The sequence below is a fragment of the Juglans microcarpa x Juglans regia genome, chromosome 3D, assembly GCF_004785595.1.
Source record: "Juglans microcarpa x Juglans regia isolate MS1-56 chromosome 3D, Jm3101_v1.0, whole genome shotgun sequence".
Lineage (NCBI taxonomy): Eukaryota > Viridiplantae > Streptophyta > Magnoliopsida > Fagales > Juglandaceae > Juglans > Juglans microcarpa x Juglans regia.
The window spans coordinates 23,731,535-23,759,248 of NC_054598.1; the positions used below are offsets into that span (position 1 = coordinate 23,731,535).

The 27,714-nt window shown below is 33.8% G+C and overlaps 1 protein-coding gene and 1 pseudogene across 2 annotated transcripts; one reads left to right on the top strand and one right to left on the bottom strand.

Annotated features, from left to right (window-relative positions):
* Window positions 1-1,055: 1,055 nt before the first annotated feature.
* LOC121255155 lies at window positions 1,056-2,247 on the bottom strand (annotated as a pseudogene).
* An 11,081-nt stretch (window positions 2,248-13,328) lies between these two features.
* Window positions 13,329-17,935, top strand: LOC121256467 (protein-tyrosine-phosphatase MKP1-like). Of its 2 annotated transcripts, XM_041157272.1 has the most exons (3): window positions 13,329-15,684; window positions 15,820-16,382; window positions 17,493-17,935. In XM_041157272.1, exons 1-3 carry the CDS (start codon window positions 13,782-13,784, stop codon window positions 17,580-17,582), a joined length of 2,556 nt encoding a protein of 851 aa, XP_041013206.1. In that variant the 5' UTR covers window positions 13,329-13,781; the 3' UTR covers window positions 17,583-17,935. The 2 variants fall into 2 exon arrangements, with proteins under 2 accessions (XP_041013206.1, XP_041013205.1); XM_041157271.1 differs by having other exon boundaries at window positions 13,329-16,382.
* Window positions 17,936-27,714: the final 9,779 nt, after the last annotated feature.

The window sequence follows — 27,714 nt, forward strand, 5'->3', positions numbered from 1 at the left end:
AGTATCAGTCCAGTCAGGGAGAGGACTGTTTCACTAGAGCGACAAATGAAGCTTTCTGATATTCAGAGTCTTGTCTAGGGGGGTCATTCTCTGCCATCAGTTTTCAGCAATCGTGGTTAGGGACCTATCTTAGATGAGCGGGAGGAATCATGGGAGACCGCCTGCTATATTGACATTGTTGCTGAGTTCTATAAAGAGCTCGATGGTACCAGCCCAGATGACGGAGGGGCATACAGGATCTCTGTCTGAGAAGTTCCAGTTGTATTTTCATGGGACGGACTCACTGAGCATCTTGGTATTCCTACGTTGCCAGATGCATATCCGAACGTGGTGCCTAGAGAGTCTGATCATTCAGTTGAGGCGAAGACAGCTAAGGAGGAGGCACCAATTTATACATATGAGGTTGATGCCCTTGCTAATCATGAGGTGAGGATTTGGTTGTTGGTCTAGATGCTCCCCCTTATGACGGGATGAATAGCATAAAGCAGGCAGATCTATCTTCTTTCTTCAAGATCCTTAATTTGATAATCGCCAACAATATTGACCATCGGCAGCACAAGACAAAGGTTGGTATTGATTGGACGAAATTTATGATACGGGTTGCTCGTGACATTCCTCTAGACCTGGTGAGGTATACATTCGATGGGATTCAATCAAAGTCCCGATACATTTCGACGAATATACTGCCATTCGGGATCCTGATCACCCGATTTCTGCTATTTGCCAGTGTCGTGCCTGTTGTGGTCGAGAGTAAACGGGAACCGATGGGACCGATCAACAGCACCACCCCCTCACGCAGCACGAGACACTTGAGACTGTGTCTTCGTGGACATGTTCCAGACCCGGTTGATCCTCAGAGAGATGCACAGCTTGGAGATCATGAAGTATCGGCTGCTAAGACATCCAGACAGGCCGAGGCATCAGTCACAGTGCTACTCGTGAGGACATGGTCGAGATTATGCGTGCAACAATCAGCGAACAGACATCAGCGGTGATCGATGCAGTGCGTATGGAGGTCCGTTCTGCTATGTCTGAGTTTCATACAAAGATTACTTCTAGCATCTCTGAGTTACGTACGAAGCTTGATACCATGTCCACGACTGGTCACCATCAATACTTGACTGATACAGATAGAGGAACGCTTAGCTATAGTCGAGGAAGTGTGCAAAGAGTTAGAGTCTTAGTACTTTCTATATTTTATTTATTTATTTTTTTTTTTTTTTGTTTTTAAAATGGACAAAATTTAGTATTTTGTAAATTTAGTATTTAATTATGAATTAGTATTATTTTTATATTTTCTGAACTAATTATTGATTTATATTATTCTTATTATTTAATTGATAAATTTCTTATAATTACTAGTTAATATAAATATAATTCTCTAAAACAAAAATATATAAGTACCGTTTGAACCCTACAAGTTACGTTCGAACAATGCTGATTCACCGTAATTGCCCTCTCGGGGCGCATGAGATGAAGATCAATCACCTGTTGGAAAAAATGATCCAAGTCACGGAAAATCCTTTCAATCCTTCGAAGTCTACCAGAGAGACTGTCCATAATCCATCCCACGTATGGAAAACATTCAGAGGCACTGAAGCTTCCCAATATGGATTCAGCCTCACGACCCACTTCTTAAAACCTTTCGTTATCTAAATCACTCCCACGGAAACTCTTACCAAAAGCAGTCCTACAAGTTATATTTGCAATGAGAGCAAACAGCTTCTTAGAAAGATCAACAGGGGTTGCAGAAGACGAAGAGTCATGAGATATTCCATTGATAAGCATGGCGACTTCTTCTTCCCTAATGAACCGGTATCCTTGCACCCTCTTCATGCTAAAAACCTCAAGAACGCATATTTTTCTTATCTCTCTCCAATATTGGCCATAAGGTGCAAAAGCCATGTCTCGATAGTTGTGTACAAGTCTTTTAGAGCTCTCCGAGGGAGGTCTACTGCAACAGTCAAGATCATGGACTTTTAAGGCCTCTCTTGCAGCCTCAGCAGAAGATAGAATAACACTAGGGATGCCTCCGAGTTGAAGGAGCATCACGGGGCCATATTTTTTTGAGAGTCGCCACAAAGATTGGTGAGGCAATTCACCAAGTTGGTGCAAGTTACCTATGACGGGAAGCTTTGGTGGGCTTGGTGGAGGCTGCATGTTTTGCGTTGGACTTCGAGCATCCATCTTCCTTTTCATGAACAGCAGAAGAGCAATACACGTGGGTATGGCATAAAGATCAGCCATTAATGAGTTAAGTTTGACTTCTATGTGCACTCAGCTAGTTAGATAGCTAGCTTCCTGATCTAGAACTGTTCTTCACATATAAATAAATAATAATCAGAGTCACTCAATTGCAGATTGCATGGGCAACAATCTTGTCCTTTTTATCATTGTCCCCATCTGGCTGCAGGGTGATCATAATACGTAATACTTTCGGCTATATTGTAACATGAGAGCTCGATCGATCGGCTCTTGGCCAAAACCACCGCCAATTTGCAAACATTCATGTGTGGCTCCTGTTGGTATATATATTACTCCAATTCCTCAATCAATTTTATTTATCGTTTTGTTAAAGTCTACGCTGCATTCAATTTAAAATATTTAATTAAAAATTATATATGCATTTATTTAAAAAAAAAAATTAAAACAACACTTTAAATTCGTTTTATACCATCTACATGCAGTTAAAAAACAACAAAAAAAAAAAAAAAACAAGAAGCCTGGCCTCTTTGTGAACATTTTTCACAAAATTAAAAAGAAACACAAGATAATTAGTTTCTAAAATTAAAAAGACACTGGAGTTATGAGAATTAAAACAATTCATTTATAATTTAATTAACTATATATATCAATATTTTTCATTTAATGAGTTTAATTTTAAGAAATTAACAATTTAATTACATATAAATTTTATCCAGAAATCTTAACGTAATGGCGCCATATATTATTTCAATTTTATTTTTTAAAAATATAATGACATAGTGAGTGAAATAAATTCTCCAGCAACATCACAATCGCAGGTACTTAGGCATGCTCGAGAGACGGAAAAAAAAAACAGCTAGAGAGACTTGACTGGGTTTGGATATTGAGATATTGATATTAAATTATCTATGTTGATCTGTTAATAATAATATCTTGTGAATCCTATTGAAATGTACATATTTGAATATAAATAAGTTGAGATCTATGCGTGTTTAAATGTACGTAATAAATTGGGATGAGTTAACTTTTTCGTAAAAAATGTAGTTGGATCCTATCGATAATTAGTTTGAGATAGATTGAGATGTATTTATGTTCTAAATATAGCCAATTCATATATATATATATATATAAATAATAATAAAATGATTTGAGTTAAAATATTAATTTTATTGAATTTTAGAAAATATGAGATAAAAAATTGAATAAAAATATTATAAGTTAAAAAAAATTAATATAATTTTTATTTTAAAACTTGAAAAAATAATAATATTTTTTTCTTGTGTTTTATTTAAAAATTTGAAAAGATTGTAATTATTAAATAATAATTAGATGAAAAAAATTAAAGATTAAAAATTGAAAATATTTTATATTTAAGTGATATTTAAAAGAAGATACTTGAGAACAGATCCTTGTTTACGTCGAGATTCAACGTGAAATATACGCAAAAGCAGAAGAAGGGGATGGAAACCGAAATTCGAATATTGGAGAGAACACGCTTCCTCCTCCACCAGCTTCTCCACGGAGTTTACGTCAAACTCACGCAACCAGCGTCCGATATTTGTTCGTGCAAGTTTTGTATTTTGTGCATGCCGTTTGGGCCATTCTGATCTTCTGAAATTAAAAGGCTAGTGGTCAAGCTGAAACCACTACAAGTTACTGCTACGTGTCAGTGGAGCTGATGCATTTTCTGCTTCCATTGACACGTTGGCTGCACAAAATATTGAAACAATTTACTCTTCATTCTTTAAGCTATATATTAATATATAATTTATTATTTTTATCTTTTTATTTAAATATACATATACTAATCAGTAAATATCAAATTATATATTAATATATGATATAAAAATGATGAATAATATTTATCCAAATAAAGATTCCACTTGAAAAAAAAAATAATACAATTCTCCGATTTCGTGTTCTTATCATTTCATTAAGAGTAGTGATACATGTATTTATAATTTTACTTAAAAAACTCATTTTGTTAGTTTTTTTTTTTTAATTTAAATTTCAAATTTCAAATTTTATAATTTTTAACATATTAATATATGACATTTTGTTAGTTTTTTTTTTTAATTTAAATTTCAAATTTTAAATTTTATAATTTTTAACATATTAATATATGACATATGTAGAAGTAAATTTTTTTTTAAATTTTTCTTAAATACATTTAGAATTTTTCTTCCATTAAAGGTAATTTTCCTCTCATAAAAGTACGTGGGTTTCTCTCGTGTTTTTTACTCGAGGACCTCAAGTACTATGAGTATATAAAATGTGTTTTAACGTATCTATTATTTAATTAATGTAATTCAAAATATTTATACGGAGATTAATAAGTGTTATAAAATATATTTTATATTTCTGTCTCAGTTGAAACATGCAAAACTGATCTTTTTTATTTTTTTTATTTTTATATTTTTTAATATCTTTAAATATTTTTTTTAAAAAAATATCAATACACTAATAGCTACTTCTTTAATCAATAAGTAAAAAAAATTAAATACATGAACGGCCAAAATGAAGAGACAAAATGAGAGGATAAAATAGCATTATTCTTTCTATAATATGAGTAGTAGTAATTAAGTGGCAATTATGAATGCATCTTTTCCACTCAAATTGAGTATTACTTGTTAATTCAACTCTAAATTTTGTGTCTATAAATAGTCTTACAACTTTTCTGTATGTGTTCTAACCTTACTACAAGAAATTTTAATTTTATGGGCGAAATTATTTACAGATGAACTAAATTTTGTCCCTAAAAATAATCATTGAAGATTTTGTCTTAAAAAATGATGACTTAAAATGTCAAAACCGTTCGAATGATAAAAAATACGTTTGAACCTGGAATTAATGTTTGTTCGAATGGTTTATAATTTATTCAAATAGTAATCTTAGCGGAGAAGTCATTTATTTTGGTAGAGAAAGTTCAAATCCGTTCGAACAGAAATTGGTTCGTTCGAAAGGGAAAGATTTGGTGGGAAAATTTGGCATGAAGATTGTAAGCTCGTTCGGACACAACATTTATGCATTCAAACGAAACATTTGGTGGGAAATTAAATTAAAATTGGCTGTGATTTTTTTAAACCTTGTTCAAACAAAACATAAAAGTATAAGATCAATATATATACTTATACTTGGACTAATAAGAAGATATAACTATACTTATATATAGTTATACTTACATTTATAGTTATATATATATACTACTATATAATTATATACTACTATATATATAATATACTTATATAGTTATGCTTGTATATATTTGTTCACCTATATTATAGTTAGATATACAACTATATCTACTTATATACTACGATATATTATACTTATATATTTAATATACTTATATAATATAGTCTTATATAATATACTTATAATACTTATATGGGTGTACTATATAAGTATATAGTCTTGTACACTACTATATCCTTATCTTCTACTATATATTTAGACTTATATATATTCTTAACATAAATATTAAGTGTTCTATATACCTATACTTTTATATATATAGTAATAAAATTATATATATATATATATATTGTACATTCGAATTGTCTATTATTACTATTTGAACGGTTTAATTACGTGTTCGAATAGAAATTTATAGCGTTCGAACATATATAGTATGTTGGCGCCATTGATAAGTTGTGGCGGGATCAATTTGCACCATATTGCACTTTCAATTATCCGTTCAAACGTCTATAGTTGACGTTTGAACCGATGTGAGCTAAATTGATCCAGGCAGGAATTGTTTCCTGCTTCCCTGTTTTCAAGTTCGAATGGTTAGTAAATTACGTTCGAACGAGAAAATAAAAAATAAGATGTTCAGAAGCACAAATGCACTGGAAATTTGGGAAAACTGATCTTGAGATACAGAGAGCGAGAGAAAGAGAGAGACCATGAGCATTGGGAGATAGAGAGACCGTGCTCGTGCTGGACATCAATTATTTCTTTCTCTTCAATTTGGTAAGTTCTTTTTACTTTGATATTCTATTTTCATGAATTTTTTTTATTAAAAAACTCAAATTTATGTTCTCTTAAACTCAAATTAGTTCTTTTCTCTTCTGTTTTTGCATAAAAGATTAAGGTTAGAAGAATATATTTGTCTTTGGATGTGAGAAATATGTAAGTATATTTGTGTTTGAATGTGGAAATATATTTGTGTTTTTAAACAACTATGAAAATATTTTTGTGTTTGGATGTGGGAATCTGAAAATATATTTGTGTTTGTACAATGTTTGTGAATTATGCATGTTACGAATTTGTGTTTATCCCATGAATGTGTTCTTTGAGATTGTGTTTGTCTTTGTTTCGTGTCTGGAATCTGGGTTGCAACCGTTCGACCTCAATGATTTCCCGTTCAAACGCGTTATCCTGTTCGAATAGATCTTGAAGTGTTCGAATGAGTGTACTCCTATATTGTAATACTTAAACTCAAATTTCATACTTAAAAGATAATTTGTTAAAAACTATAAGGTATAATTAAAAAATAAGTAAATTTGAATTATAATTAATACTTAAAAAATCAGAAATATAAGACTTATTAATACTTAATTAGAAGTAAGAGTTAAAAGATGGTAAGTTATTCTCATCCCCGTTAAATAGTAACATATAATACATTTTTCTAATTTAAGTTCTAATATAGATTTTCTTTTTGCAAGAAGAAAAAAGTCCTGCTGACTATGATCTGACCCAATTATATGCTAAATCATATAATAATCGTGATGGTGGTTGGAGTAGTCTCGAAGCAGAGATAAATTATGTAAGTTTAAATTTCTTTAATTTCATTGTCTAATAATATTTTTGTTACTTATAATAACTTTAATATTTTTGTTTTTGCAGGACAAGATGATATCTTTTAAGAAAACTGTTGCGGATCCATCTGATGAATCATTTATCAACGATGCTCAGATCATTTCTCAAGTTCTTTGATCACATTCTAGATATTTGAGGGGCCTAGGACGTTGCGTAAAGCTGTCATCAACATCATCATCATCTTCTCTAGCCAGATCAAATGACAACAAGACTAAGGAATTGGAGGAAGTAACACTTGAGATAGAACAATTGAGGTCTAAGAAAAAAGAGTTGCTAACCCGATTAGATCAAGCAATGGATTTAGATGTGAGATTAGAAGAGAACATGCAGAAGAGACTAGGGATGGAGGTACAAAAAGTTGTGTTTGAACATTTGCAGTAAATAATGTCTCAAAACTCTATGTCACTACCACAATCTTAAAATTTATTTTTTCTTTAATTGTCTTTATATTATGATGTTCCAAAACATTTGAATAATTGATGTTTGAATCACAATTTGTGTAATATTAGTATGATATTATTAATTAAATTCTATTTTGTATAATTAATACCGTTCGAACTATAAATTACCATTTATAAATCCATTCGAATAAAAACAGACTCATTCGAATAAAAATTAACCCATTCGAACGACAATCGAGAAATATAGTTCGTATGGCCATTCGAACAATAAAATATTGGTTCAAATAACATTAATATTCAAAACACCGTTCGAAGGAAAATAATTTAAAAAATAAAAAATCAGTTCGAATGGACATAATTTATGTTCGAACACAAGTCATTTGAAAAATTTATTGGTTTGAACGCATAAAATCTGTTCAAACACTCCGTCTATTTGAACATGATCAAATATGGTTATTCGTTCGAATGAACATTTCTTATAGTTCGAACAGTAAGTGTCGGTTCAAACTAATATTATGCCATTCGAACTTATTTTTTAGATGAAAAGTTTTCGTCTAAAAAAAACTTACCTGTCGAACAATTTCGATTGGTTCCACCCAATTTCATCCCTAAAAATGATATTTTGAGACGGTCTTTTCGAGACAAAATAGATGAAATTTTTTCATCTCTAAAAATATTTTTGGATGAAATTTGGGTTTTTTGAGACAATTTTTTATCTTCAAAAACTAAATCTCTTGTAGTGCCTTATATATGGCTAATATGTGAGGATTGAGTTTTCTTACAATTTTTTATTCAAACACGTTTTATAACTCAAAAACAGAGACACGACATGTGAATCCTACTATAGTACATGTTGTCCATGATTAACATTAAATACAAGAAAAATTATATTTGGAGACATTTACACCACACACCACCCAAATAACATAATTTGATTTGGAAAAGAAATTTTAAAATTTAAATCTTATAAAAAAAATTATGTCATGTGGATAGTGTGTGGTGTAAAAATTTTTAAATAGTACTATTATAAATTATGCCATTAGCTTTACATGTTGTGTGACGTCTATTTCTCTAAATTGTAGAATCTATTTAAGTTAGAAAATTGAAAGAAATCTTGATCTAACTTTGCTAAGGCTTCGTCCATTTTGATGCTGACCAGCTCAACGGATTTATGGAAAATCTCGAAAGAAGTCGAAGGCAAGAAGTTGAATTCATAATGGAAGAGAAAATTAAAAACTCGCACGCTTCATGTGATTGTAGGCAGCTCGATCGAGGACATGTCGAGCGAGCCAAATACGGAGTTTTGAAGACGTTTGTAGAGTGTTATTTTTATAATATGATTTTGATTTCGATTCTTAACCCTATTTGAGTATTTTAAGGCTGCTTTACTTATACAAGAGACTAATTATAAAAGGGTAGTGATATGATTACTACTCTCTTATTATTCATTTACTACTTATAGTGCATTTAAAGTTTTTTATTTTTTTATCATTTTCTTTTAAGTATTTTTTTAACATCCTTAATCATTAATAAAAATTTTAAAAAAATAAAATGTTACTAATAGTCAATTCCTTAACTATTAAATAAAATACAAAATAAGTAGTAAATAGGTAATAGGAGAGTAATAACCCTATCATTATCCATTATAAAATCAGTACTTGAGTTTTTGCCCTCTTGCAAATCATTTTTTCAGTTTTATTTTCTGACAATTAGTCTCTTGGCACGCAAATTTCTGGTAGGGAAATATTTTAGCGACAAAGAGATTACGTAAAAGTAAACTTATAAAATTAATGCAACTTGATGTTGTACGTTAGATTGTAAAGTAGATATAATATATCATACGAAACGATATCAATTTGTGGAATTTCCTTGTAGTTATAACAATTCTCTTTTTAGAATTAGATCCCTCCATCCATCTTCTTGCCAATTCGTTTAACAACCGATCAATTAGAACATGACACGTGGAATACTTATTAAGAACAATTTAAAAAATAGAATTTTTTTTATAAAATTCAGAATAACTAAAAAAAAAATCTACTTATCATCTCCTCCACCACATATCAATATGTAATTTATCATTTTTGTCTTTATATTTAAACACACATATTGATGTATAAATATGTATATTTAAATAGAAGAATAAAAATGATAAATTACATGTTGGTATTTAGTATGAGGACGATAAGTATTATTTCTTATTAAATTATATTATATTTATGGTGTGCAGTATAAAGACTTTTAAATAATACTACTCAAATCGAATATTTGTATATTTACTCATTGCAAATTTCTCTTTTTCAGCAAATGTTGTTCAACTTAGCAAAACAAACTCCATAAAAAGCCGTATCTAGGCTTCCGAAATTCTTACCTAAAATTTAAAAATTTTAGGTAAGAGGGTATATGAGAAATGGACCCACGATATAGCCATTGGTCCATGAAACCAAATCACATACTCATGGCGCTGCTGCTGTGGGTCTAGAAAATTAATTTAATTTTAAATATTTTAATAAAAATAAAAATAATAACACTTATATCCACATTGTTAAAATAAATTTATTATTTCTAAAAATGAAAAAGAATACTAGAAAACTCTAAAGATTATATTATTATTTCTAACTATAAATTAGAAGTATTATTCCATAAAATAATTTTCTAACTAGAAATTACATTGATGATGTACAAATGAACCTAACATATGCGAGCTACAAGATAATGTACAAATGCAGTAGCACAAGCTGCAATACAAGTACTAAATAATCCTTAAACAATGATGACGACATTGATAAGCCTAAAAACTTGTATCTCATCATAGCCACCCAATCTAACTTTGGGCTAGATTTAGGATTGGTTTGGATTAAAAAATGAGATAAAATGATCTCAGATGAAAGTTGAATAAAATATTATTATAATATTATTTTTTAATATTATTATTATTTTAAAATTTGAAAAAGTTGAATTGAGATTTAAAAAAATAGAATTGTTTATTATATTTTATACGAAAATTTGATAAAGCTGTAATGATGAGATGAGATGAAACACTCTCTGAATCCAAACAAACTCGGTTTAATATATTAAGCTAATTTTACTATTTTTTAGTGATTTTTCACATTTTTTTTTCCATAAAATCTCTCTATTTATTTGAGATATATCACATTTTATGCATGGAAAAATTAGAGACGTGACTTGCATGTGGTTCCCCACTACTTAACCCATCCGGGATAAGGGTTCACCAATATTCTTTAGCTTCTTCTTTTTGCTAATTACAGTGTTAAGGGAGACGAAGAAAGATCTTTGTGACAGCTAGCTTCTCCAAAAAAATGAGGTGCTTTAGAAGTGAAATGAGAAGGAAGAGAAGTAGTAATTTACTGTACTTCTGTCACATTCTTGCATCAAAATCACAGCTGCAAGCAATGCCAAAACTCGAAAAATGAGAATTAAACTGTCATTCAAGTTTCCAAGCATTCAGAATCAATGACGAACCAACACCCTGTGAATTGCTTGACTAATTACAAAAAATAAAGCTTTTTTTTTCTTTTTTTTTGATCGGTAAACAACTATTATAAAAAAGAAAGCTTAAAAAGAGGTTAACGAGAACAAACTAGAAAGTTAACAAGAAGTACTAAAGAACCCTTCTCAAGTCTATGAGTCTACTAGGCAGCCGGTAAACTACATAAAAATAAAAGTAATGCTACATATAATCTTGGAGTGTCTAAATGCTATGTAGTTATTTTGAAAAAGAGTGAAGTCTATTATTAAAAAATTAATTTTTTTATATAAGTTCTGTATTTATTTATTTATTTTTAAAATAACTGTACAACACTTGCATACTCACAACTGTAATTATTATTTTTCTAAAAATAAACACTATCCTTTTAAGTTAATAAAATAGACAAGTTAAAAGGGATATTTTTGTTCAATTGAATATGAAAAAGCATTCCCGCCCACCTCTTTAAAAGCCTAAGCCTAAAAGGGTGATGCGAGCATTTGGATTGCTTTATGTTTTTAACTAAATAGAGTTGCGGGTGGCAGTACCTCACACGATCCATGGATCTAAATTTGCAAGTTTGAGTTCGATATAAATGGATTCGGATTAATATGCGTACAGGATGATACAGTAAGATACTATTAATAAACAAAGCAATAAAGAGTCAACTTGCTTAACTTAAAATCAATCCACAATAATTTATTTAAATTTTACTTCAAAATTATAATTTTATTATTGTTGAATTGTCATATTTGTATTTCTGAATATGCTTATATTTTTATTGTTAAGATTGTAATTTTAGACCTATGATCATTTTGTTACTGTTGAGTTTGTAATATTGGTTTTATTATAAGTTAAAATTTGAAAAATATTGACTTTTTATTAGTAGGTAGTTTTTTTTTTTGAGATATTGTGACTACTAATAAATATATATTTTAACTCTTTGTGAAATTATGTTAATCAGATCCAGAGAATTATGCGACTTAGTTCAACTCATTTACATAAAATGAGTTCAAATAAATCGTGTCGTGTTAATACATTTCTAGTTAATTATTAAACGAATTAAAACGGATAATACGACAAAACCTGACTTGTTATTTAAATAGATTGTGTTAGAGTTTGAAGTTCTACTTATTAAACTTAATGGATAAATAGAGTTTGGGTTGATCTGTTAAGGCACAATTAATAACCGGATTAATAATGGATCAACCCACTTAATCTGAAATCAATACGCAAGAATCCGTTTAAATCTTATTTCAAAATTACAATTTTATTATTGTTGGGTTGTAATATTGAGTATTTCTCAATACGCTTATATTTTTTATTATTGAGATTGTAATTTTGGACATATGCTCATATTTGTTATTGTTGAATTTGTAATATTGGTTTTATTATATATTAAAATCTGAAAAATATTGATATTTTTTTATTAGTATGTAGTTTTATTTTTTATTTTTTTTGATATTGTGACTACTAATAAATATAAAATTTAATTTTTATGTAAAATTATATTAATCAAGTCAAATAAATTATGCAAGTTAGTTCAACATATTTATATAAAATAGTTTGAAATGAATTGTATTATATTGATTTATTTTTAATTAATTATTAAACAGATCAAATCAAATAACATGATATGATCTATTATTTAAATAAATTATATTAAAGATTTGAAAATCTGAATCACTAAATATAATAAATAGTATTTAAATTAATTTATATAATCGGATATCCATAACTTGTCTTGACACGGCACCAGCACCGTCTAATCAGTCCCTACAGCATTACAGTAGGATGGACACCAACTTGGTTTTATTTTTCATTGTAGTGGGGGTGGGATATTCCACCGCGTTTGGTCAGCTTGAACGTATGTATTATTATCATCTTTTTTGTCTCGTGTGCTGACACCTTCGAAAAGATTAGACAGAAAGACTATACTGTGTGAGAGGACTTGGCAAGTGGGGTTGGGCGAGGCCATCGACCATGGGAGAAAAAAATGCTAATGTGATGTCTGTCTCCCTTCTTCTTCGCCCACCTTTCTTGACCCTTTTGTTAGACTAGTCTGACTGAAGACTTGGCCAAATGGAGCAAATGGGGGGCCATCTATGAGAGAATAATGCCATCTGCCCTCTTCCTCATTGCCCACCTTTCTTGACCTTTTATATTTTTGAATAATGATGTGTAAAATGAAGAAATACTGCATAATCGTTTTTAAAAGTATTAAAATTTATTATTAAAAAATTAATTTATTATTATATTAATTTATTTTTTGTAAAGAAATTTCGCCAAAATTTGTACCACGATTACAAATATTATTATTTTTAATATTCTTTTATCTTTTTTTTTTTTTTTTCTTTTCTTTTCTTTTACATTTTCGGTTGTCACCTCCCCCGGATCTTTTACTCAATACTTAATTATTATGTTCGATATGCTTCGTAAAGACCGAGTAAATAACTAAATGCTTGTTTCCAAAGCCAGCTGCTTCTGCTTTGTTCCCTCTTTCCTCTCCTCCAGGATTTCAAAAGTCTGCTACACACACGAAGCGACTCTTCCACTTGAAAGAGAGAGATTCTGCATGTAAGTCTATCTTCAACAATCTCGACCATATTCAATTGAGGTTTTTACCGGGCCATATTTTCGTGTTTGAATTTTTCTCTGCTCTGTCCATCTAGATAGAAAGATAGGGATTTTAGTGAGAGATAGAGGGTCAAACGGTTTAGGTGAGAAAAGTGCGATGGCAGACTGAAATTTTCAATATCAGCTATTTATTTCAGAACCCCATTTTGCTTGTTTCCGTGAGCTTTCCAGGAACAATCCTTTAATGGGTATAGATTAAATTTGTAGAGATCTTGCAATAGTTTGTTTTGGGTATGTTAGGAGAAGAAGATAGAGACCCGGTTGCCGGCGGTGGTACCCGGAGACCGTATTTGCGGTCGGTTTCATGGACTGACCGGTCTCCATCTGAGCCTAACCAAAACCTGAACCCTAACCCTAGACCGCAGCCAAATAGCAAAGCACGTTCGTGCTTGCCGCCGCTTCAGCCTCTTTCTATCGCCCGCCGGAATGTCGAGGAGTGGCCCAAGGCGGGGTCCGATGATCTTGGCATTTGGCCCAATCCCCCGCAAACCCCAGGAGGAGAAGCTAGACCCCTTGAGAGTTCAAACTCGGAACAGCCTGTGAGAGAATTTCAGTTTAAGAGAGATAAGCTCGCATTTTTTGATAAGGAATGCTCAAGAATTGCTGATCATATATATTTAGGAAGTGATGCTGTGGCAAAGAATCGTGAAATTTTGAGGCAAAATGGGATCACCCACGTGCTAAACTGTGTTGGGTTTGTTTCTCCCGAGTATTTCAAGAGTGATCTTGTGTATAAGACCCTTTGGTTACAGGATAGCCCATCAGAGGATATTACAAGTATCCTCTATGATGTGTTTGATTACTTTGAAGATGTTCGGGAGCAAGGTGGGCGAGTTCTTGTGCATTGTTGCCAGGGAGTGTCACGATCGACCTCTCTGGTTATTGCATATCTCATGTGGAGGGAGGGCCAGAGCTTCGAAGATGCCTTTCAATATGTGAAGGCAGCACGGGGAGTGACTAATCCAAATATGGGATTTGCTTGCCAACTTTTGCAGTGCCAGAAGCGAGTGCACGCTGTGCCTGCAAGCCCGAATTCTGTGATTCGGATGTATCGGATGGCTCCTCACTCATCGTATGATCCTCTTCATCTTGTACCAAAAATGTTAAACCAATCAGGGGTGCAAGGACTTGACTCTCGTGGAGCGTTTATTGTGCATGTTCCTTCTGCTATATATATCTGGACTGGGAAAAATTGCAACTTGGCTTTATCAAATAGTGCTATGGCAGCTGCCTTTCAAGTAGTACGATATGAAAGAGCTCAGGGACCAATTGTGAGTATTAAAGAAGGTGAAGAGCCATCTGAATTTTGGGATGCTCTTGCCAATGGGCAACACTTAGCAGATGATTGCGAGAATGTGAAGGTCAAAAAGGAAGGGAACTTGTCTTCCAGAAATGATTTGGATGCTGCAGCAAATGAAGATGAGGTTGGAGAAAGGAAGGTTGATGACTATAATTTGGATTTTGAAATTTTTCACAAGGCACTTGATGGTGGGGTTGTTCCACCATTCTCAGTATCAAATACTAGATCAGAAACTTGTCTCCCTGCTAGAGAAAATGGATGGGGGAGACTAAGACGAAAGTTTTCCAATGGTATCATGAAAGAATTTGTCACCCTCTCCAAACCGAACAGTAACAGTATTCCATCCAATCTTGTATCAAATATGATTATAGATACACAGAAAGAAGTAGAGCACCCTGTTTGTGCGATTGAAACTTCGCCACCATTGTCTCCATCCACCAATCTGTGTGGTTCACCAGATTCCTTTGATTGTTTCCCAAATACGAGCCCTGATAGGATTAGGGAAACTTCTAAAGTAGTGGAACACTCTGTTTCTTTTAATGATCCTTTCTTATCAACCTCACCTTGTGGTTCGCCAGATTCATTTTCTTGTTCTGCGACTCCCACTGATCATTGCTTTTCACCCACACCTACTTGCGGCTCACCAGATTCTTTTTCTTGTTTTCCTCCCATCAGCCCAAAGTTCAGTTCCAAGTCCCCAACACTCTCACCTTCAACATCTGATCACTCCAGTTCATTCACCTTTTCACCATCATCTTCCAATTGGTCTGACTTGTCATACTTGTCTTCGCAGCAGCCTTCGCCTTCTGGCTGGGAGCCAACAGATCCATTTGCTCGTAAGAATGCTTCTTTCAATTCTTGTTTACCTTACAAAGAAACTCCTCTGGCTGCAGAGCAGCTTTCTGGTAATCATACTTTGAGAATGGAAAATATTTCTTTGCCATATAAAGGAACATCCCCCTCTATTGCAGAGCGCAGAGGGAGTAATCCTCCTCCTCGAATGATGTTACCCTCAGTTGATGAGCTACCTCAAGTCCCGAAGAATCTGATAAGATCATGGTCCTTCTCTTTACCTGACTTAGAGGATGATTTGATGAAGGATGTTGACTGCAACCAATCAGAGCATGAAGGCGATAGAGAAGAGCTTATGCTCGATGCTGGATTTGAATTGCCATGTGAGAGTGAAAATAAGAAAGAGGATGGAAATAAAATTTCAGGTGATATGATCGACAAGGTTGAACAAGTTACGACCCCAGTTTTGTTACAGTGGCCTTCTATGAATAAAGTGGAGGTGCATCCCTTTTGTATTCTTAATTCTAGATCCGTATACATTTTGTTGGCTCCGGATGCGAGTTTGGATAGCAATAGTCATGTAATCTTATATGTCTGGCTGGGAAGTGGATTCTTGGATGAGAAGAGGCAGAGTCAGATGATTAACACAGATGGGGAATGTGATATTAATCATCCTTACTGGGAGACAGTTGGCCGCAACTTCCTTAATCAAATGTGTTTGCCAATGGATGCCACTGTACAGGTGATATTTTACACTATCTTCATTGATGTGCTTTTCTTTCTTATAAAAAACATATTTTATGTGCTTGTATTTCTTATATAAAACAAATTATATGTGCTCGTTTTATCACATAGCTTTAATATTGTTGATATCTTGAGGGATTGATTATATTTTCTATTAGTTAGAAATATGATGGTGAAGTTATAAGCGTATGAATTCACAGCATGGTGACTAACACTAGCATCATAAAAGTTATTTCTAACAGGAAATGACAACTAAATCTTTTGCTTTTATACCCTAGCAGAGGGGTATGCGTGGGTGTGTGTGGTTGGTAGGGTTTCCTCTTTTGTGCTAGTAGGTAAGGGAAAAGTTGGCATGAATACAGCATATACATCATAATAATTGGATTGTAGTTGGACATTGTCGCCTATAGGGCATTAACTTTCACTATCTGATCAATAGAAAGAAAGGAAAAAGAACGTTATGTGTGTGAGAAATGCAACTTACTGAGGTGTAAGGCACTAGAAGACTTTCCAAGATTTTTTGCAACGATCCAATTGATCAAAAAGTCTGTCATATGGATAAGGCTTGGAGGTTTAGACATTAGTGAGAGGATTGCAAGTTTCTTGATGTCACAATGAATTTATGTTGAATTGATTGTGCTATAATAACTCCCTCAGGTCCCATCAGTAAAAGACATGTTGAGTTTTCGTGGTCTCCAAAATTCCCCATCTTAAAAAAAAAAGTTCTCTTGCTAAAGATATTAGTTATTTGAGCAGTAAGCGGCTAACAGCGGTTACTGTCCAGTCTAGAAGTAATTTTAAAGATAAATTAGCTATTTGAGCTGTCTTTCGTTTATTGGAGAGAGAGGCTAAATATGAAATTCAGGATTTGTTATTGAAGAGCAAGTAAAACTGTGGTATATCTGCCTGTCATGGTTTGTTTATTGAAAAGCAAGCCAAACTTATTGTGTATCCGCATTTAACTAGCCCCTCTCTTTCAAGCCCCTATCTCCTTCCCCCATGACTCATGGTTATTTATTTTAGAAATTACATAAGAAAACATGTTTGCTGCTTGGTTGGATGGGATGGTCGTATTCCTTTGTTAACAGGATATATATGGTGTGTGCAGATAATAAGAGAAGGTAAAGAGCCACAGGAGTTTCTGAGCCATCTCAGCTGTTTATCATTTCAGAAAACAGAGGACAGCAGCCACAGTTGAGACTTGTTTGCAGAGATGGCAATATTTCCAAGAATTTGATTCATGGTCAATTTTAGCCCTTGTTTGGAATGTCAGAAAGGATTTTGCTTGCAGATCCGTAATGTGAGTTGGCATCCCGGGCAGCATAACTGAACATTATCTGCTTGTGTGATGTATGGTAAGGATGTGAGTTATTGTTATAGCAAAGCTTGTGCATAGAACAAACCTGCTGTACACTTAGGAATTACAAGTAAATAGTATCAGTTGTGTAAAGTGAATCAAGGGACTCAAAATATCTCGGGATAGATTCTGAGTCTTAAAAAAAATTAAAAAATGAAAAGCAGGGAATATTTTTATTATTCCCTTTTATATCAGTTGTGAACATTTGAAAAAGCGCAAGCTGACTCGGAGACTTGGGACCTTGGCTTAGCAACGGATGAAGGGGAACTCTTTGAGCTTTCTTCGCCACAGCTTTATGTAGTGGACGGCCTTATAAAGCTCGTGAAGCAAAGCTTCCCTCCCCATTCACTTATTAAATAAAGTGGAAAGTCTTAGTAGTCGGCATTCTATAACTGACTTATGGATAGGACTGAGCACCGCCCAAGTCGGAGTTGGTATATCCTACTTCCGACTTTGATTTTGCTAGAGGTTGAATTTGACCTCCGACTCCGAAATGTACATCTTCCGCTTCAATTTTGATTTCGACTTGTCGGAGTGGAGTTAAATTTTGAGTTTTTGTTTTTGAAATTTCATATTTGGCCCACTTTTTTTTTTAAAAAAAATAATTAGTGTGGACTTTCAAATTTTAATTTTTTTTTAAATTAGAATATAAACTAAATAATTCACTTTTACTTCACAACTTTATTAAAAACATAACAAAAAATAGAACTAAATATAAACAACATACTTACATGCTTCGAAAAATTAGAAAAAAATTAAAACCATTCACACCAATCATCGACATCCATCCTCCATCATAAAAAATTTCCTTCCAACTATTACAATAAAAATTTTCTAAGTTCTCATTCCAAAAGAAACCCAACAACGAAAAAAATAAATTTTCTTATTAAATGTTGCATATTCATTGTGTCACCACTCATCCATCTTATCATAATCATATAGACTGAATATTTTCTTAATAAATTATTTGTGATTGCCCAATACAACAATATTACATTATACTTCTTGGTGGATCATGTGAGGTTTGGATAAATGGCATTACATTAGGGGTGGCAATATGTGACACGACCCGTTAATCCAACACGAACATGACACGATAAAAGCGGGTTAGGGTCAAAACGAGTTAACCTGTTAAGACACGATAGCTTAACGGGTTGATAACGGGTCAACCTGTTATGACCCGTTAAGAAAGTTAAAGTTACAATTATACCCTTATACCTAAAAAATAAAATTGTTGAGATTTTAATTTCGATATTTTTATTGTTTGGATTGTAATTTTGGACTTGTAGTTAGTTTTATATTTTTTATAGATATTGTGATTTTAATATTTATATAAAATCATGCTAAACTTAACTAGATAAAATGGGTTAATTTTGGGTCTGTTTCAATCCATTTACATAAACGGGTCAAAATAGGTTGACACGACACGACCCGTTATGTTAATGGGTCGTGTTAGGGTTTGAGATTTTGACACGATAAGCTTAACGGGTCGGGTTAGGGTTGACCTATATAGTATAATATACATATCTTGACACAACACGAACATGACCCGTTAACACGATTTGACACCCCTACATTACATATTGCATCTCTGTTGCATTCTTTCCCTCTCTAATTGTTTTAAGTGCTTCATATACTTATTATCACCCTTGCTAAACTCAAGGTTATGTTAAAATTCAAGTATGTTACAAAAAGTTCACTTTTGTGTATTCCACCAAAACTAGTCTTGGGAAGTTCTATGTTATCTAGTGTTTCTGATGAAGTGTTGGGACATGCTGTTGACTTGTCATTCTTTTTGTTATGAACTATGAGGAACATAGCTTGAAAATGTAATTTATCTTGCTGTTCCATAAAGAGAAGAATTGGAATTTATCTCAAGGTGAGTTTTGTTCTCATTAACAATTTTGGCGTTACAATTTTGGTGTGAGATTAAAAGACTACATAGCTTTTCTAAGTATTCAAAACTTTTGTTTTTTGCAGGATCTTTTTCAGTCAGTCAGATCACTTGAAGTTGCTACTCGGTGTGAGATTAAATCATTGATGGAAGACCATGATGATGATTTTGTAATTCATATCTTGTAATTTTGTATTTTGTAATGTAATGTATAAATAACAAATAATGTAATATGTAGTGGATTGCATGCATTTTTGTTTTTTATTTTTATATATTTTTATTATTTTGGACAATGTTAGTATTATGCTTTTTAACTTGACTTAGAAATTTTTTTCATAAAATATAGGCTTTTATAAAAAATTATGATTTTCAACATTTTTTTTAATAAATATAGGCTTTTAGGCTTTTACATAAAGGGAATTATGCTCTTCAACATGGATTTTTCTTGAAAAGTCTTTAATATAATATAGGCATTTAAAAAAAATTAGGCTTTTAAACTGAAATATGGACTTTTAGGAGAAGCGCCTTATCCGGGCTGGGTATACCCGGATACCTGGTCCGGTACCCAGTTGAACACCCCTAGTTCGATGGGGACAACCTAGCAAGTTGGGTATTCAAGGCAAATTATTATTTCGAATTTCATCAAACACATCCAACACAACGTCTATTAATGGCTGCATATCACATGCATGGGGAGACACTTATCTGGTATTAGGATGCATGGGATAGTGGGCACTTCACCTTTTGGGAGACCTTTACTCGAGTTCTCCAAATCCAATTCGGCCCTACAACTTACGATGACCTGATGGAGAACTTGACGAAGCTAAAACAAACCTCGACAATGGCTGCTTACAAAACATAGTTTGAAGCACTATCTGACAGGCTCAAGGGACTTTCAGATGTGCACAAACTCAGATGCTTCATTACAGGTTAAGGGATGAAATTTGCCTGTCATTGAAGATATTTAATCTAGTCAGTTTAAATGCGGCCTTCAGATTGGCCAAAATACAGGAGGAGTATCTTATAAGCGCAAGAAAAAGCAAAAAGGGCCAGATTAAAGGTAAACCAGTCCACAAAATTGGTTGTAAGGGTGGCAAATGGAGCAGTAATTCAGAGTGAGGGACATTGTGATTCAGTTCTCTTAAAATGCAAGGTACTCAGTTTTCTCCTTCTCTTTATGTTCTTGAGTTGGGCGGATGTGATGTTGTGTTGGGGGTGAACTAGTTAGAGACCCTTGGGCCCATTGTTTGGGATTTCTCCAAACTATCTAAATAATTTATGAATGAAGGTAGAAGTGTGGAACTTAAGGGTTGGAACCTTAGCCCTTGTCCCTTGAGGTAAGTAGTAAAGCCATATTGGCCTCGGTGACCAAAGGAAAGGGGTTTGTGTTACAAATTCAATTGGTGGAAAAGGGGAAAACAGTGCTACAGGCAACACAGAAATTAAAGAGTTGTTGGGATAGTTTAAAGAATTTTTCGAGAAACCTCAGGGATTACCCCTTCCAAAAAGCCATGACCATAAAATAATCCTAAAGGATGGCACTACACCCATTTCTAACCGACCTTATCGTTATCCCTATTATCAGAAATCTGAAATAGAGAGGTAGTTGCTGACTTACTAAAATCTAGGGTAATCAAACCCAGTTCCAGCCCCTACTCTTCACTGGTATTGTTAGTGCGCAAGGCGGATGGGAGTTGGCGAATGTGTGTTGACTATCGAGCGCTAAACCGGCAAACAGTGAAAGATAAATTTCTCATTCCAGTAATAGATGAGTTACTAGATAAGTTGTGTGGTGCAACAATATTTTCAAAACTAGATCTGAGATTGGGTTATCATTAGATAAGAATGGTACCCGAGGATATAGCAAAGACCGCGTTTAGAACTCATGAATGGCATTATGAGTTCTTAATGATGCCCTTTGGGCTCACTAATTCCCCTTCCACTTTTCAGGGGCTGATGAACCATGTTTTTAAGCTATATTTGCATAAATTTGTGTTGGTATTTTCCGATGATATTTTAGTATACGGTGGTAGCTGGAAGGAACACTTGGTTCACTTGAAACAGGTGCTGGACTTGTTGCAAGATCACAAACTTTACGCAAAGCTGTCCAAGTGTAAGTTCGGGGTGGAGGAAGTAAATTATCTCGGTCACATTATTTCTGTCAAGGGAGTAAAGACAGATACTAATAAGATTGCTTCGATGCTAGAATGACCCACTCCTAAAAATACCAAGGTCTTGATAGGATTCCTAGGCTTAACGGGTTATTTAGCAAGAAGTTCATTAAGAGGTATAATATACTGGCAGCCCACTATCAAGTCTCTTGAAGAAAAATGGGTTCTTATGGAGCAAAGAAGTTGAGCAACTTTTTGTGAAGCTAAAGGAAGTGGTTACCCAGCCCCCTGTACTGAAACTCCCGAATTTTATATGTCCATTCACCATTGAGTGCGACGCTAGCGGGAAGGGCATTGGGGTTGTATTGATGTAGTCCGGGCAACTTTAGCATTTCTAAGCAAAATGTTGAAGGGTAAGGCGCTTCTCCTCTCCACTTATGAGAGGGAATTACTAGCCTTGGTAACAGCTGTCCAGAAGTGGCGCCCCTATTTATTGGGACAATTGTTCATAAGGAAAATAGATCAGCAAGTCTTGAAGTTTATGCTAAAGTAGAGGGTAGGCAAGGAAGCACAGCAAAAATGGCTCACTAAATTGATGGGATATGCATTTAAGATAGAATATAAGAAAGGGCAGGAGAACAGAGTTGTTGATGCTCTTTCGCGAAAAGGGGAAGAAGACTATTTCAAGGAAGGGGTCTTGGCACAAATCACCTTTCCAAAACCTGATTGGGTGGAGGAATTAAAGATGAGTTACCAGTTGTCTAAGAAGATTTCAAATTGGTTGGCTAAGGTAGGGGAACCGCACGAAGTTGAATTTCTATTGTGCAAGGGCTGCTTGTGAAGAAGGGAAGCTTAATGTTAGTACCAAGGTCTCCTTTTATTAAAAAGGTTCTCCATTACATATACACTAATCCGATGGCTGGTAATTCATGTTACCTTAGGACTTATTAGAGAGCCAAAGGGGACTTTTACTGGTTTGGAATGAAAAAGGACATTAAAAGGTGGGTGAGCAAGAATGTGAAGTGTGTCAAGCTGTTAAATACAAAGCTATCCCTCAAGCTAGTCTACTTCAACCACTAACCGTACCCCAACAAGCATGGATTGACAATTCTATGGATTTCATAGAGGGTCTTCCAAATTCGAAGGGAGCTACTGTGATCTTTGTGGTAGTGGACAGGTTCACGAATATGGCTATTTTATGGCTCTGGCCCACCCGTACACAACCTAGGACGTGGCTTAGATGTTTCTATCCTCAATGTTTAAATTTCATGGGTTCCCAAGAACTATTGTGTCGAACCGTGACCTTGTGTTCCTCAACTCATTTTGAAAGAGTCTGTTTACCCTCTAGGGAACTACACTAAAATTTAGCTTAGCCTACCATCCCCAGAGTGATGGTCAGACTGAGGCCTTGAATAAAAGTCTAGAGGGTTACTTGAGAAGCTATGCAGGTCAAAAGCCTAAGACATGGGGACAGTGGTTACCACTCACAGAGTTGTGGTATAACAGTAGCTATCACAACTCTACAAAGTTGTCGCCTTTCGAGGCTCTATACTGATATCCACCCCTAAGGCTAATTACTTACATACCCGACACTTCAAACAATGACAGAGTTGATCAAATAATGAGAAATAGAAGCCAGCTTTTGGAGCTTTTGAAGAATAATCTCAAGGCAACTCAAAACCGAATGAAAATGTATGCAGACAGGAAGAGAACCAAAAGAGAGTTTAAAGAGGGAGACTAGGTTTACCTATGACTTCAGCCGTACAGATAGAAGTCAATGGTCATGCGCCACAACTTGAAGCTGGCTCCCCGTTTTTATAGGCCATTCAAGGTGGTCCAATGGCTAGGATCTTTCGTTTACCGATTGGATCTTCCACCCACGTCCAAGATCCATTCCGTTTTTCACGTCTCTTGCTTAAAGAAGAAGACCAGTGAGAGTATTCAACTCATTCCTATTTTACCACCCACAAATGAGTCAAGAGAAATGATACCTGAGCCAAAGGTGATCTTGGAGCGCTGCATGAAGTAGCAAGGCCACCGTGCCGTGACTGAACTTTTGGTCAAATGGGTTGGGGCTCTCGCGGAGGACAACACCTGGGAGAGCTTGTGGAGGTTAAGGACCGCATACCTACACCTAGTGGGCAAGGTCTTATAAGAGGGGAAGATTGTTAGGGTGCTCAAAGAAGGAGATCGAAGCAAGGCAGAAGAGAAAGGAAGGACCTTGGCTTTGAGGTTGAAGACGAAGAGAGAGAGAGAGAGAGAGGGTTAGGGAAAAATGAAGTTTGTGAAGGTTGAAAGAGGGATTTTAGGGTCATGAAATGATGCAGTTTGTAAGGGGAGGCTACGACGTCGTTTGATCTAGTAGGCAAAGTGATAGTTTAAACGATGTAGTTTTGTTACTACTTTCAATTAAAATGTTGTGTTCAACAACAATCCGTTGTAAAGGTGTTTTAGTAATTTTTATGTTAAGTTTGTTAGGGTCATGTAGATTATGTGGCAAGAAGTGAAAAAAGAGGATCATTCTAGAATCTTGAATATTTGCGATCTTTGTTCTTGGGAGGTTTTGGATTCTTCAAAAATCCAAGTTTATGAAATTGCCGTGATTCTCATCCATCCTCTTCTTCACTAACTCTTTGTTCATTTACATTCATCTTTACATCCTTTTTCAATTACACTACTATTTTATTAGACCCATAATAAAAATCAACGCCAAATCAACAAGGGGCAGTCTAGGGACTTACTGTGGTGAGTGTGATGAACCAAAATCTGGAAGACACACTATCATAAGCCAAATATGGAAATAACCATAGAAAAAATCAGCAATCACGGGTATGTGCAAAACTTTATTTTGTTGTGTGTACGAGTTTTAAGGATATTTGCTAGCATTACCAACCTCAAATATTTGATTGAAGAAAATAGCCTTGGGTAACGGATAGGGAAACTTACCGACTTCTACACGACTGAGAGTGGAAGAGATCAAGAGGTGAGGGGGGGGGGTTGAGGGACAACATCTGTACTGCAGGGGAAGAGATCAAGAGGACATTGACAGCGATGGGCTAGCAACAACGGGACCTAGGGTTTTCAAGTGAGAACTGAATGAATTCAAGGAAAGTGAAACTGAGGGAGTGAGGGTGAGACACGGGGGAATTTCTATATATTTAGTCAAAATGGCGGTGTCTTCCTATGAAAACGACGTCATTTTTCTTGGGGACAGTAGAAACATCAACCCCTTGCAGCAAAAAGGACACCGTTTTTAGAGGCAAACGGTGCCGTTTTGCCTGAATCTTGGGCTGGGTCTCGCATTTTGGGCCGAGTCTCACATTTTCCATCTACTTTGGACTTTTTTTTTTCCCTAAATCCTTTTTTTAACCCTAAATTTAATTTTAATCTTAATCTTTGATTTAGACTTTTAATCCTAAATTTTTTTATTTATGGTTTTTATAATTGTTCATATATGGATTATTATTAGATATTAATTCACTAGTGTTTAATTATATGCTATCATATTATAAAATTATACTTTTAACATTTTATCATACTATAGTGTCTATTTTCTAATTATATGTTATCATTCTATTTATGGTTTTTATAATATTTTTCATCACTCAATTTAATTATTAGTATTGATTAATAACAATTACTATTTAAATCGACTTGTATTGTATTGATTAATAACAATTACTATTATTATACTATAATATTACATGTTATTAACTCATTATACTTTTATTATACTAGTGTCTAAGACTCTAACTTATTCCTATTATAATCTATAGACGCGTACTAGTACTATAGTGATTAATTATTCATTACTATATTAGTTTATAACTTAATTATATACTAGACTTAGTATTATTTGTTATTATACTAGTGTTATTATAAATTTATAGATTAATGTTTATACATTAGTATTAAATGTTATTATACATTAGTTATTATACATTAGTATTGCATGTTATATATTAGTCTTTATACATTAATATTACATGTTATTATACATTAGTTATTATACATTAGTATTACATCTTACTATATATTAGTCTTTATACATTAGTATTACATGTAATTTTATATTAGTCTTTATACATTAGTATAACATGTTATTATACATTAGTGTTACATGGTGGTAATAGTATGATGTTTACATATTTCATATACTAAACTATTATTAGTCAATTTAGTAAATTTATATTATAGTATAAGTATATTATTTTATAATAATTAGCTCATACTATTATTAAATTTAACTAACTATATAAGTTATAGTAATATAAAATATATATGAGGAATGTATAGAAAAATACATATTTTTTTTATAATATATGTGCAATATCGGAAGTGGAGTCGGAGGGTAAAGTTGGAGTCAGATTTTCATATTTTTACTCTGCCCTACTTGTGGAGTCTACGAAGCTTTGCTTTTTGTTGTCGGCTCGAAATGCTTCCTTCCATTTGCTTGCCTACTTCCATCACAAAATGCAAAATGCCTATTATATTTATCTAGTTCTAAAAGCTAATTGCAGAATCTCACCCTTCGGATGTCGCTTCCAGTTCAGTAGTTGTAGTTAAGGCTGCATAGAAGTAGTGCTTTTTCTTTTTAAAGATTTACTAAAGTACCAAGGGCTAACGGGGCTCCCAGGCCGGGACGTCTGACAGAATTATCACAATTGAGTTTCCGATTTAGGCTCTCCTACATGAGATTGATTGAATAAAAGAATGATTTGTAAAATATAAGATTTTACTAAATCAATTAGCAGGAAATTTTGAATCACACTATTTGTATTTACTTCAACAAAAGAAAGGGTTCATTGATTTAGTATCAAATCAATTTATGTCATGTAGTCAACCGGAAGAATTCTACTCATAAGTCACTATTTATTTCTACACTCCACACTTATAATTTTTTTTTATAGAGTATAGGAATATTTTCATAAAATATAGCGTGGGATAGTGACCAATGAGAAAAAAATCTCAATCAACCGGGAGCATTCGGTGGAATCGGTGAACTGCACTTACTTCTAGATAGGTGATGTGTGGAACAAAGGGCTCGTGATACCTTTTGCCCACCTTTCCTCCTCTGCTTCGAGAACCGTGTAAACGGATAGCGAGCAGAAGGGAATGAAGTTTTCATTAAGAGTCGCACACTTGGGCAGTGCGGGAGACTGGGTAGGTGGTTTTTTTTTTTTTTTTTTTTGTAATAATTAAAACAAATATTTGAAGAACTACAAGAAGTTTTTTTAATTATTAATCTTCTGCGCGTTCATGCTTGGGCATTCTTTTGATGAAGAAAGTTCCTAGATAGAAGACTTCTTTCCCTCGAGTAATAAGCAATATGTATTTGACCATTCTGGAAGCAATTTATACAAAGTGCAAGGTACGGTAATAAGCAATTTATAGCTAATATGGATGTGACCATTCTATTAAAAAAAGAGGGAAAAATAGAAAGAAAGAAATACGTTGCAATAGTTTAATTAAAGAAGAAATTGCAATTGTTTAATTAAAGTGTCCCTGGTTGACACGCACCTGATAAAGAGTGAACTTTCTGCGCTAGGAAGTGAGTGGCACAGCATATCAGCCGAGTGGCAAATTACAAGGGCAGTAGTAATTACTTGAAAATTCAGATGGGAACGTCTCATGCCTCTCTCTATTTTATCAACGACTGCTTCAATTTGATAATTCGACACCCTAATTTGGACTCAACTTAAATCAGAGATCTTCCGACGGAAGAATTGCTCAAATCAATCCATTGTCTGTCTGACAACACGATCACTTGTGTACAAAAGATAAAATAAAACTTCGGACTTTGAAAAAGACCAAAAAGCCGAGAAAAAAAAAAAATATGTACGAATGTAAGTTCCCACAGTCGCCTCCACTTGAGACTATCGTTAAAATTGAACACCTTTCTATACATAGCGGCTAGTCTTCAATAGCCCTCACTGCCTCTAATTTACTCAAAACCAGATATGATATT

Excerpts from the sequence above, each read along its gene's own strand:
- LOC121256467 (XM_041157271.1), top strand. The coding sequence starts at position 13,782 with ATGTTAGGAGAAGAAGATAGAGACCCGGTTGCCGGCGGTGGTACCCGG. Across the intron at positions 16,383-17,492 it reads CAATGGATGCCACTGTACAG|ATAATAAGAGAAGGTAAAGA; the intron begins GTGATATTTTAC and ends TGGTGTGTGCAG.